At 52.1% G+C, this 12,224-nt stretch overlaps 5 protein-coding genes across 5 annotated transcripts; 2 read left to right on the plus strand and 3 right to left on the minus strand.

Annotated features, from left to right (window-relative positions):
- Positions 1 to 541: 541 nt before the first annotated feature.
- Positions 542 to 2,509, minus strand: PV08_01425 (uncharacterized protein; the record flags this gene model as incomplete). The annotated part of the gene is made up of 5 exons (XM_016375787.1): positions 542 to 1,488; positions 1,551 to 1,716; positions 1,773 to 1,937; positions 2,007 to 2,203; positions 2,299 to 2,509. The coding sequence occupies 5 exons, from the start codon at positions 2,507 to 2,509 to the stop codon at positions 542 to 544; spliced, it is 1,686 nt and encodes a 561-aa protein (XP_016241063.1).
- A 1,087-nt stretch (positions 2,510 to 3,596) lies between these two features.
- Positions 3,597 to 5,601, minus strand: PV08_01426 (uncharacterized protein; the record flags this gene model as incomplete). The annotated part of the gene is made up of 3 exons (XM_016375788.1): positions 3,597 to 4,999; positions 5,074 to 5,243; positions 5,330 to 5,601. The coding sequence occupies 3 exons, from the start codon at positions 5,599 to 5,601 to the stop codon at positions 3,597 to 3,599; spliced, it is 1,845 nt and encodes a 614-aa protein (XP_016241064.1).
- Positions 5,602 to 7,823: 2,222 nt separating this feature from the next.
- PV08_01427 (uncharacterized protein) lies at positions 7,824 to 9,659 on the minus strand (the record flags this gene model as incomplete). The annotated part of the gene is made up of 1 exon (XM_016375789.1): positions 7,824 to 9,659. One exon carries the CDS (start codon positions 9,657 to 9,659, stop codon positions 7,824 to 7,826), a length of 1,836 nt encoding a protein of 611 aa, XP_016241065.1.
- A 1,115-nt stretch (positions 9,660 to 10,774) lies between these two features.
- Positions 10,775 to 11,697, plus strand: PV08_01428 (uncharacterized protein; the record flags this gene model as incomplete). Its single annotated transcript, XM_016375790.1, has 2 exons — positions 10,775 to 10,855; positions 10,918 to 11,697. 2 exons carry the CDS (start codon positions 10,775 to 10,777, stop codon positions 11,695 to 11,697), a joined length of 861 nt encoding a protein of 286 aa, XP_016241066.1.
- Positions 11,698 to 11,780: 83 nt separating this feature from the next.
- On the plus strand, positions 11,781 to 12,140 carry PV08_01429 (uncharacterized protein; the record flags this gene model as incomplete). Its single annotated transcript, XM_016375791.1, has 2 exons — positions 11,781 to 12,014; positions 12,093 to 12,140. 2 exons carry the CDS (start codon positions 11,781 to 11,783, stop codon positions 12,138 to 12,140), a joined length of 282 nt encoding a protein of 93 aa, XP_016241067.1.
- Positions 12,141 to 12,224: the final 84 nt, after the last annotated feature.

Below are 12,224 nucleotides of genomic sequence, written 5' to 3' on the forward strand. Positions count from 1 at the left end.
ATAGCAGGCGCCTAGAAACGGCCTAGTGCTGGCCACCTGTCGTCGTCTTTCATGCCTCGTGGACGCCCGTTGGAGCCGGGAGGCGGCAGTTTGCTGGGTGCGGGGAAAAGAGGTTAGGCCTCAGGATGCCTCCCTTAGTGAGCCCTACTATTGGGAAGCCTCACTAGCCAGAGCCCCTCAGCCGACCCTGGCAGGGGCTTGGGGGCGCCCCCGGAACAGTACCATGGTGGCACCTAACTAGTTAGAGATCCTAACTATAACTTAGAGGTCCAGCACGAGGCGCCCCGATGATTGCACGCACCAGTCACGACACACCAGTCGGTAAGCAAGGAGTCATGACCCCCTTATAAGACTGTAGGCGAGCATGACTCTATCGTCGGCCCTGTTTCATACAATGGAGTGCATCTTCTACTCGTATTCATCGAGTCGTCGCACCAATGTTACCACCAGAGCTCACTTTATATGGCAGCATCTCCCCAAAAACGCCCTGCAGTCATGTGAATCCTTAATCCTTTATCAAGCAACAAACCACGGTCACACCTCACGACGGAACTGGCGGAAAGTCAATCGCATCACGGTTCAAGTAATTCACGTTGACCTTCTTATCCCTCTCGTTGACCGTCCAACCATTTCCCATCCAAGTCGCCGGGTTGTCGCTTTCGTACTCGTACACAAAGTCCTCCCACCGGGGATGTGCCAGCGCCCTCATGGAGTGCAGTGAAGACCCGGGCCAGAGCGCACTGACTCTGCCGTCTGAGGTGCCGCCCTTGTACCAACTCCGGCAGTCCAGGGAGAAGACTGTGGTCGAGAAATATGCGTCACAGTACTTGACGAACGTCTCGACAGCATCTGGTCGGGGCGCCATGCTTCGAATGTTGTCCCTTTGCAGCTTGGCCAAACAAAACGTCACATAGTCGATGACTTTCTCGATCAGGAGTAAAAGGTTGCCCGTACCCAATGCCGAGTTCGGTCCCAATGAGATAAAGTAGTTGGGGAATCCGTCCGTGGCCAAAGAGAGGTACGTCGAGGGAACGTCCTTCCACTTCTCGGCCATAGTGATACCTCCCTGACCGATGATGGGGAAGCGAGGGCTGAATGTCGTGTCAAAACCAGTTGCGCAGATGATGGCGTCCACAGGATGATGCTGGCCATCAGTGGTGATGATACCAGTCGCGTCGACCTTCTCAATCCCCGTCGTGATCACGTCGACCTTGGGGTCAGTCAAAGCCTCAAGGTAGCCAGGGCCCGGAGTCAAGCGTCGACAAACCGGTGGGAACGAGGGCATCAGGGTGTCCACCAGGGTTGGCTTGCCTTCCAGACGCCGCTTCATGTTCTCGGTAAATACCTCGACAGCACCAAGCTGCTCGGGGGTACCTTTGATCGTCACGGCATGCACGGTCTGGAGTTCGAGTTCGATGTCCTTCCGGAACTTTTCGTAAAAGTCGGGATCGGTCTGGAAACGTTTGATGTCTTCTTCGGAGAATGAGACTGTACCGCCAACCCGTCAGCCTGTGGAAGTGCTATGTGGCATGGAACCCGGTTAGACTTACAATTGTCTAGTCCTTTGCCCATCAAGTCGACCTTTTCTCTTGCAAACGTCGGCGATAACCACGTCCGGCCTCGAATGTAGTGATCAATGTGAGCGGATTTAGCCAGCACCGCGGGCACGATCTGAATGCCACTGGAGCCATTACCAATGACTGCCAGCCTTTTGTTCTGGATCCCAATCATCAACATCCTGAAACAAAGACACTTTGCACCGCATGACTCACCGTCCAATCAAAAGATTCATCCCAGCTGGCACTGTGTAGCAGATCCCCCTTGAAGTCCTGGAGGCCTGGGATCTGAGGCCACTTCCAGTCGTTCAAAGCACCGGTCGCCGACAACAGCACATCGCAAGAGTCATCGATGATGCTACCGTCTTGAGTGTTCTTGACCTATAAAGTTGCCTTGTCAGCCACCAGAGGTTTCATTCAGGACAGAAGGCAACGAAGTCGAGGGCTTACCTGTACTTGCCACTTTCCTTGCCGTTCGTCCCACTCAGCCTTTACAATCTGATGGTTGAGCTTGATATATCGCATACAGTCATACTTGGCGACGACTTTCTTCCAATATCGATGGATTTCCTGAGACGTGGCATAAAATTGAGACCATTCGTGGTTTGGTTCAAATGTTGCCTGGTAAGTGTGCGCAGGAATGTCACCTTTCGAATAAAAAAACATGTCAGCAGGAGGATTTGGAGAGTTATACGGGATTTCGCCGACGCGGGCGGTTCGTTTCGGTTCGGTTTTTACTTACAAGCACATCCCGGGTACCGGTTCTCGAACCAAGTGCCACCAACATCAGCGTTCTTTTCGTACACCTGCAGCGAGAGGTTCGCTATTCTCTGAGGCAGTCTGATCGATGCCAATATACCGGAGATGCCAGCCCCGACCACAATCACACGAAGGGGTCGGAAATCGTCAATGCAGCGCGGGTCTAACCATTGTTGTGGTGCTGCTTCACCCATGCTGAGACAGCTTGTCGCGCGGACGAAGTTTAGGAGTCAGAAAACACGAATTCAAATTCGAGTTATCGTGGACCGAATAGTATACTCTCAGGTCTTTCCCTTCGTCTGGTTTCTTTGCAAGGAAATTCTCTGGTGAAAAAGCTTCAAGCTTGGGCGGCGCAAGGCATGGGACCGTCGCAATCTTATAGTCCGTGTGCGTACCATCCCGCACCCACCATCCGATGGACCTGGACTCCATCACCTGAGAAAGAGTCCCCACAAGTTCAAAGACAACTGAGAAAGCATCAGGCACGTTGAATCCGCACGATCCAATGGGGAATGACGGTCACAGATAGCCTGGGGTCTGGGGGATGTGGGATAAACCCGGTGGCCCGAGGTCAGTCCACGAGCCGGAAAATCCCATTTGATTCCTGGGGAGGCTGACACCGTGACACGATGGCCCGCCCAAGGTTCGCGAGCATGGTGTGTGCTCGCCATCCCCATCGGCTTCTGTGGAGGGTGTGGGCGCTGGCGACAGTCCATCGGGGTAACCCCCGGTTAGTAACACCCGAATTGCCGGGATTATTCTCGTCTCTCTCCCTGGCGACACTACGAGTAGTGAAAAGATCCAACCCCACGGAGGAGCGGAAATCGATCCTGACACAGCACTCACTGTATATCGGCAGCCAATCATTTGTTCTTTCTACTTTGGTGCTATGGAGGTCGTTTTCACCCTGACATCTGGGTGGTTTTCCAGAAGGCGTCGCGATGGCCCTAGATTGACCAGGCAGGGAGCAGAAAACAGAGCATGAGATCATGAGCTGAGCTGAGGCACCTCAGTACCTAATGAAAACGACTCAGGGGTCAGCTACTCAGGACATTCCATTGTATCATGTACGAGATCTCCTCTGCAGAGCCTTTCAAGCCCATCCGAATCCCAAGGCCAAGCAATCACTAGCTAATGGTATGAATCGCTTTTTTACAATTCCCAACATCTCTCCAAAATTTCGGTGGGATCGTTGCTGCATACCCTCCCGAGGGATCCCTGAGCAGCTTGTCCAGTATGTATTTCAGCTTCAACCCCCCCCTCCGGCATCATGAAACCCTCTTAACTGCCATTCACATCCGCCCTGTCGCCTTTGAAGTACGGTCTCGGCACGTTATCGTAGTAGGGTACGACGATCCAATCCTTGTCTTTCGTTTTCCCGACCATGGCCTTGGTCGCGCCGGTGATCGGGTCCTTGGAAATGATGGCGTTCAGCAACCCTGGGCCTTTCGTCGACGTGAGCTCCTTGACCGCGGCTCGAGCGTCGTCGACACTCTTCTGTACGATGGTGCCTTTGCAACCGAACCCTTGCGCGACCAGGTCGAACCGGCAGTTCGGGGACAAGGTACTCGCGACGCGCGCCGGGTCCTCGTCTTCATAAATCAAGTCCTGGCCGGCGACGCTCATACCCCAGAAATAGTTGTTGGCCACAATGGTCAAGACGTTCAGTCCATGCCGCGCAAACGTGTCGAGTTCCTGGAGGTGGAATCCCGCCGAGCCGTCACCCTGGATGTTCACGATCAAACGGTCTGGAACCGCCAGTGCCGCGCCGATACTGTATCCCCAGCCATTCCCTAGAAATCCGAGATAGCCCGTCGCCGCCAAAGCACCTGCCGGCCGGACATGTTCCAGGAGCTCCATGGCCCAGACGCCTATTTCGCCGCCGTCGACGATCACAATGGACCCTTCCGGTAAGGACTCGTAGACGCCCTTCACGGTGAAGAATGGATGTAGGCGCCCGTCAGGACGAAGCTCGGTGTCGCCCTCGTGCGGGGATTTCATTCTTTTGAGGGACTGCAAATCCTGAATCCATGCATCCTGGGGTCGGATCAGATGGTTCGTCGTGCCTATTCTTTGGACGAACGCCTTGATGAAGTTGGTTGCGTCCGAGACAATGCCCAGGTCGATTGCGGTCGACTTGCCAATCTCGCAAGCATCGAGATCCACCTGCACCACTTTTGCGTCCGAGTTGGGGATGACGGCACCGGATCTTCCTCCCAGCAGAAACCCGGTCCTCGCACCCAAGAGCAGCACAAAGTCCGGTTGCTTCTTCTGGAGCAAAGGCAGCAGCGCCAGTCGAGGTGCGTAGCCCCCTCGATAGGGGGATTCGAAAGGTAGCGCCGGAACGTACTTTTGCGAATAGTACACCGGGGTTCCAGTCGCTTTGGCCAGATCCAGGAGCGGGCTGGAGCTTGACTCTCTGGAGGTGGTTCGAGCAGCCCCGGTGCCGACGATGATGACGGGACGCTGCGCGGATTTCCAGATATCGATGAGTTCGTCGAGCGCCGCTGGGTCAGGATACGGCGCCACCGGAAGACGGCAGGTGAGAGAGCCGTACGAGATATCATTCATTCGGGGCGGGTGGAAGAGGACGTCGATGGGGAAGTCGACAACAACAGGTCCCGGAACGCCTCCGACGGCAGTCCTGTATGCATGGCTGACAATACGAGGAATTTCTTCGACGTCTATAGAGAGAGCGAAGAAGTTTAGATATCTACGTAGACATGGACAAACAATGTGAACAGGGCGTTGTACGTACTGGTTACTCGATGGGCGAACTTGCTGACCGGCTTCGCCAAAACAACTTGGTCATGGAACCCCTGGAGAGAGTTCGTCTCTGCGTCGCGAAGAGGAGGCGAAGATGTGATGACAAAGATGGGTGAACGGTCTGCGAATGCTGTTGCCAGCCCTGGAAGAGCATTGCCGAACCTAGAGAGAGAGCTCGTCTCAGTACGAGGGAACTCTACTGACTGATACAGACAGTCACTGGCCAAACAAAACGAACACGTACGTACCCACTGTTGGCCGTCACAAAGCAGAAACCAGCCTTCCCGGAGAGCTTCGCATAGCTTTCAGCTGCTTGAACAGCCGTGGTCTCGTGTCTCGTGTCGATGATTTTGATGTCGACAAGAGCACAACCGATGAGAAAGGCATCGAGATGGCCTCCGTGTAGTCCGAAGCACACTTCAACGCCGAGGTGCTTCAACGATTGAGCAAGTAGATCACCTCCAAGTAGCTCCCGCTTCGAAGGTTGCTGCCAGTTCATTTTACTGCTGCCGGTGGACATGGGCGATGAGGTTGATGTTCTTTCTTCCTCGGAAGGGTTCAGCTGAGTGTCTTGAGATCTGGCATTTAAACGAGCTGCCTTGATGATTTGGTCGAGTCAGGCGATAGCTGTACACACTGACTGACTCGTATTACATGACTTGGGGACGTGTGCCTCGGATGTTGATCAAAATACTGTATACATAATTACCACAATAAAGAAGCCCCATTGACGTGGCGTGGCTCACGAGACGGTATTAGTAACCAGGTCTTGCACATCATTTCAATCCCCATCGAAACCCAAAGAAATCGAACAACGGAACAGCAGATCTGAGGTACCGTACCCAGCCTGGTCCAAGTCCGGGGGTAGAATAAAGCATTACCCCACAGTGCGACCCGAGGCTATTAGATAAATATCAAATACCTGTCAATCATGGCCGGGGGCGAATTGGCAGCGTGTCGGACATTACTAAGTACCAAGAGGCAGCGCAGCCCGGTCTTAATTGGTATCATTGATACCTAGTCTAGACCTCAGTCTGCATCGGTTTGATTGATTTATTTAATTAAAATCATCTACTCGGTAGTGATTAACAACTTAACTTCACTTACAGTCGTTCGAATTTTCGAACCAAACTAAATTAAGATATTTTAGTGTAGCGGTTCTATCTAGACTTAGTTTCTGAATGATATACAGCACGAGATTTCAACCAAGTCTAAGTTCAAAATGTCATCCAAGAGCCAGTACTGACGGGAATTCAACGATTCAAAATACCAGGCCCGTTTCGCAACTCGTCTAGCGTAGTACTAGGCTTGAATCGATTCCCAGCGAACCTTGGATCGATTATACACAGTGGCAGTAATTTCCCTCCAAAATTAGGCTCAATCTGGCCAGATCCAGATCAATCTGAGACAGGCCTCCTTGTACCTGGTGGAGGACTGAACAAGTCGACTAGACGTCCCAACAAACCCTTACCTCAGCATCCTATGCAGTACTAGGCGCACGGGACTCTGGACTGTCTTCGTCGCTTTGAAGGTTGTGACCACCCGCTAGTTAGTAAAGAACATTAATTACTGCTAGAACCTGGTTTTGACTCGGAGCCATGGTGCACAAGTCCATTTAGCTTGGGCTAGCGCTAAATCAGCTGTGAATCAGGGTTGAATCGGGGGTTGGACCCGGGGTTTGGATACTAATACTACCAGGAATTGAAGGAAGGCCTGTACTACTTACTGTGCGAAATAACATTGTCGTGGGACGAGCTCGCCCTCTCTCTAGAGAGATAGTCCTACCAGGTGAAAAAAGTACTATGCCAAATCAGGAAATTGCGATACCTCGCTTTTTAAGTATCCAAGTCCAGCAAATGCAGACAAAGCTAAAAAAAAAGATCATCCCCAGACCACCACACTTCTCTAGTACTAATAATGCTATGTACCGTTAACGGATCAGGATGAAACCTGACGTAGAAAGGCCCAACTTCAATGTAGATCCAGGTCGACTCCCTCGAGACGAGTAAGCAGCTCAGTACGAATACAGTGAGTGAGATTTTGTAGAAACGTTCAAAGCCTTCTCTTAGACAGCATCTCCTACGACCCACAGACCTCGCTCCTCTTCGCCAGCTTCAAATTTATTTATGTGGGAACGGATTTCGAGGCCGATATGGCTGCCACACGCGCCCACGAATCAACGAAGAAATGGTGGGCTATGACGGATGGAGATACCAGCAATCTTTGAACCAGGGAGCTGTGAGTTCTGAGCTGGGTAGAACCGTCATTACAGATGGGAGTGATAAGAAGGGTGGGTGCCGGCGTGGTGGACGAACGTTGAAGAGGTCTTTTATATGCCGTAATAGGTGGGCTTGCAAGGGAGAAGGGAAAGGCTTCAGATGCGGTTTCTTCTTCTTGCTGAAAGCAAGAAGTGTGCGGGAGACCAGCATGGGATACTGAACAGCACCTCCGCATTGCTGCTGGTCGAGATAGCATTTTCATAAGATCGCACTCGATTTTGGATCGTTCTTTGAATCGTCCAGCTGACTTCGTGGAGTACTGACTTTCTAGCTCCAATGCCTGTTGGAAGGGAATTGCGACAGTGCTAACAGAAGTGAAACCTGCATTGCGCACAGCAGTGCTTGCCATCAGCTCCAGCGTATGTCCTCAACGTCATATAATAACACCAGCACCAATTCAACTTTAGTAAATTAGGGAGAAGAATCACATTGATTGTTCCACCGGATATCCTCGATCTAGGCCCTACGTTAAGAGGACATAGGCACTATCGAGGTCCAGGTGAAGTTCCAACTCTTCGTCAGACTCGAAATAGTTGGTACGGTTCTGTGTGCCCTTCCAGAAGAGCTTTGTCGGAGCCATGGCGGTGCCAATAATTTCCAACCAGCCGTCATTAATTCGCACAGCCACTGCCTTCTTTACCCTTGGTATCCAACAGATCAGGTCTCCGACCTGGGCTTCTCCTGCCACGATGCCCATTTTCCAAGGGGAGCTCTGAGGAATTATTCTCTTCATCTGGTAAAGGCGCGGTGTGGAAGCTGGCACCAAGGCTTCGGTGATCTTAGGGCCTTGAGGTTCGATGTCTGATGCCATGGGAGACGCTCTCGGCCCCTCGTCTTTGAAATTTCCGCTTCTCACCTCAAGCTTGCTCCTCATCCGACAATTCTGAATTTTCTCGCAGAGTACTTTGGGCGCACTCCAGCAGACGTGCAGTCGCGATAATGAGAGCAAGTCCGGATCATCATTCTCTGCGTTCAGGAGCACTTCCACAAGGAGGTCGTTGTCGTGGTCAGCATCGACAGATTCATCCGGAAAGTTTTGTTGTATTTGTGCCCGCCACTCATCCACGGCATCAAGATCACCCATCATATGCGCGGTCGAAGGTCCTATACATATGATCATGCCGGCGACATAAGCGGTGAGGTCAAAGGTAGGGTAGCGCGGGTCCTTGTTGTCGATCCGGAGAGGCGGTTCAGTCCGGGAAGCATATTCTCGAGCGACCTGTTCTTTGGATGCAACATGGCGGCCGCCGAGAAGGTTCTTCACAAGGCTCGCACAAAGAACCATATCATGGCCGAAAGGTGCATGGCCGTACATGACCGTCATCGTGTCCTTCCAAACCTCCAAAAGGGGCTTTCGGTAGTCCATGGGAAACATGCGCGCGTCTGCTGCCAGTCCGACGAAACCATATATCTTGTCTCGTGGATCCTTGCACACTGCTTGTTGGTGGTTTTCGAGTAGTTCTCGAAGAGTGTGTCCGCGGTGATGTTTGTTCCGGAGCATTCTCTCCAGTATGAATGGACCATTGCCATTTCCTCCACAAGATAGAGTGAGCCGATGAATGAAGGTGTTCCACGTCATCCGACACTCTTTAAAGCAAACCTGTATCGTCCGAGCCATCCCGATCTCCTGGACTATCCATACCCTGTTCCAGTAATCATCTGAACAAAGCTCAAGAGACATCGTGCTAATTAGCTGCTTCTGCTCCATACGCGCAACTAGCTCACTGGCGGAAAAGGACATGTCGGATTTCCCGTCGACTCTCCAGTCCATCCACACCTGCCAATCCTCCGCCCGATACTTCGCGTACTTCCTGCCCAACCATACTAGAACTGTCTGTGCTCTCATGTAGATATGTGGCATAATACGCAACTGTCGATTCCGTTCGAAGATATTAGCCTGGTTAATACAAATCGCATCAATCCAGTAATGTCGCGAGCTGCCACAGTTCCTCAAATACCGGAGAGCGTCCCAAAGGTTCTGCCCAACTAGCAACTCTTTCCCTTCGACAGAAATCTTCTTTTTGATCGTGACGTCTCCCCACATGTACGATAGCGCTTGGTATCTGGGCTTTTGGCCAAATGTGACGTGGATAAGCTTGCAGCGAGGAACGTCGTCGGCATCTCCGCCTGGGTCGAGTTCTATCAGTCGCATACAGTCCACTGAGGGGTCTAATTCTTCATACTGAAATTCCGTTGTAGATCCTCCTTGTGGAGGGATACTGATATCTGAGATCCGAGTAGAGCCTGAACGGTGGACCGATTGATTCGCCGCCATCCGTACAGTGGCCAAGCCCGACATGGGGTTTCGAGAGTCACGACAGATGGCTTGAGAGTACAGGAGATGGTCATAGACGGCCGTAAAATGCCAAAGTCCATATGGACAATTGAGCGTAATTACTTTGTTGTTCCCTTGCGGTTTCCTCGGCAGACTCGCCTGGGCCGTTGAACGATGCAGATCTCCGGTCCAGTCTTCTTTGGCAATCCAATCGACCTAAGTTCTCTCTCTCTCGCTTCTTGAGAAAGCCAGGCAGGCAGAGATGCCTGGTGCTGCAAACGCTTCGAGGACGATATCTTGATCGTAGATCGTAGAACAGACAAACACGATAGGAAGCAGAAAAGCTCCTCAGTGTTGCTTGCTATTTCTACGAGCGCAGGCACCGATGCGTGCTGTCAACAGGCAATCAAGGTGCTATCTATATATAGCGCCACGCTAACTAGTGTACAAGGCATCGGGCGCAAAGGTTTGCGTAGTACAGTACGAGAACAAAGCCCGCAAGGAACAACAAAATAGAAATAGGCGCTCCTCTTGCATGAGATTTGTAGGTCTGCACTTTGGCCTGCGTACGGAGCGCGTCAACACAACGGACACCTCTTGATAAAGGACATCTCTGCTCTCCAGGAGTTCTCGAATCCTACCCTACTGTAAAACATTCAGCATGCTGCGCTCCTTCTACGGTGAATCATGAAGCTTGTAATGTTACCGTCGAGCTCACTACTAGAACAATGTGTACTAGTTACTGTAATGCTATATAATCGCTTGAGCTTGCGCTTGAATCAACGAATAGACTGAATGGTGCCCAACTTTCTGGGTCCCACCTTCGTGTGCCTACCAGATTTCACACCGTACCATTGCACCGAAAACCATCTCACCCTACTTTATTAGATCCCTTGGTCCTGGGAGCATGCGGTGCCGGTGCCGGGGGAGCCCCGGGTGCGGGAGGTGCCGACGGAGCATCTCCACCAACCGAAGAAAGTAAGTTAAGGGTGCTGCTCACGAATGAGGAGCTATCCAGTCCATCGCCGCTTATCTCGGCCTGATAAGACGGCTGTTGAGAAGAATGACACCTTCCCGGCTGTAAGGAATCACTTCTACTGTACTACATTTCTGCCTCAGCCATTAAGGAATAGTTACCAATGTCATCTGGGACTGACACTCTGACCAGACTGCCTGACCGATCACAGGGCCAGCGTGTGAAACTTGCCGCAGAAGAAGCCGTAAGTGTGACTGAGGACGTCCGGAATGCATCAGATGCTTGACCAAAGGCTTGGTCTGTGAGGGATACCCGACCCGGTTCGAGATCCTCGGCCTAGACACAGGGCCCAATGCGAGGAGCACCATTTCCACCCAGAGAGTCTCAGGGAGCCCACAGCGTCCCATGTTTCAGACGACACCGCCCGTCACGAGCTCCTCGCCGGCGTCCAGCAGCCCTTTGACCATGTCGTTTGTCCCGTCGACTCAACTCGACAGCATTCTCGCACAAGACGAAGAAGCATGGGCTCGCCTCAAACATTTCGAGGATTCCTTGTGTGAGATTCTCAGTGTTCGTACCACGATGACTGGCAAATATCCTTTCCGGGACCACATCCTCCCACTGGCCAACCGGCACTCTGGTCTTCTGCACGCTGTGCTTGGACTCTCGGCCTGCCATATGATCAATTCGGGTATCGACAACACCTCAAAGGCCCACACGGCGGCTCTGGAACTTCGGCTGTCGGCGATCCAGGAACTAGGAGTTCTCCTTCTCAAAGAAAGAGTGTTTCGGACTGGACGATACGGAGGAGGTACTTGCGTTGCAATCGTGTTGATCTTAGTGCTGCATGACATTTGCGAATCCGGAAAATCATTTCACGGGGCTCAACTAAACGGAATCGCATTTCTCTGCGCCAGGATTGTCGCGGGACCAACGACACCGTCTCCGACCAAATCCTTTTTGTTGGCCGCCCTGTCATGGTTAGATATCCTGCGGGGATTCACCGGCGCCGAGAAGCTGGCCTTTCCCCCGAGTGGAAACTGCTCGCCAATGCCTACCGCCACGTCTGCATTTTGCGTATTCTAAGGTTTCTGAATGCCTTCCAGACCCCTTGTACGGATCCCAGGATTGTGGAATCGGTGGAAAGCATCCTCGATGACTGCGCGAAGATGCCTTGGTCTTCGTCAATGTACAGGCGGCTTCTATTTCCTCTGTTCATGGCCGGTGCCGATTCGGTTTCGATGCATCGCCAGCACTATGTCAAGCTTTGCATTGCGGAAATTTTGGACAAGACCAAGTTCCCTCAGCCCGCGGTGATGGAGATCCTGAACGCCGTGTGGAACGCGCGGTCTACAGGGCCAAATCCTCTTGCCTGGCAAGAGAATGTTCCGTGGATGGAATGTGTAAGTCCAGTCGCCATTTCGAACCTCCTTGGTTTGTGTGTATGAGCGGGGAGCCGAATCCGTTGACACATTTTACAGACTTTTTCGACGTCGCTCAAGCGACAACATGATTCCTTGTTCTTTTAGGACCTTGCTTCTGTATATTTGACCGGCCTCGTGTTGATTAAACACTGCACTTCCGTTGGAGCTGCCTGGCTTTTTATTCCAGTG

This window comes from Exophiala spinifera (assembly GCF_000836115.1).
Source record: "Exophiala spinifera strain CBS 89968 unplaced genomic scaffold supercont1.1, whole genome shotgun sequence".
In the NCBI taxonomy this organism is placed as follows: domain Eukaryota; kingdom Fungi; phylum Ascomycota; class Eurotiomycetes; order Chaetothyriales; family Herpotrichiellaceae; genus Exophiala; species Exophiala spinifera.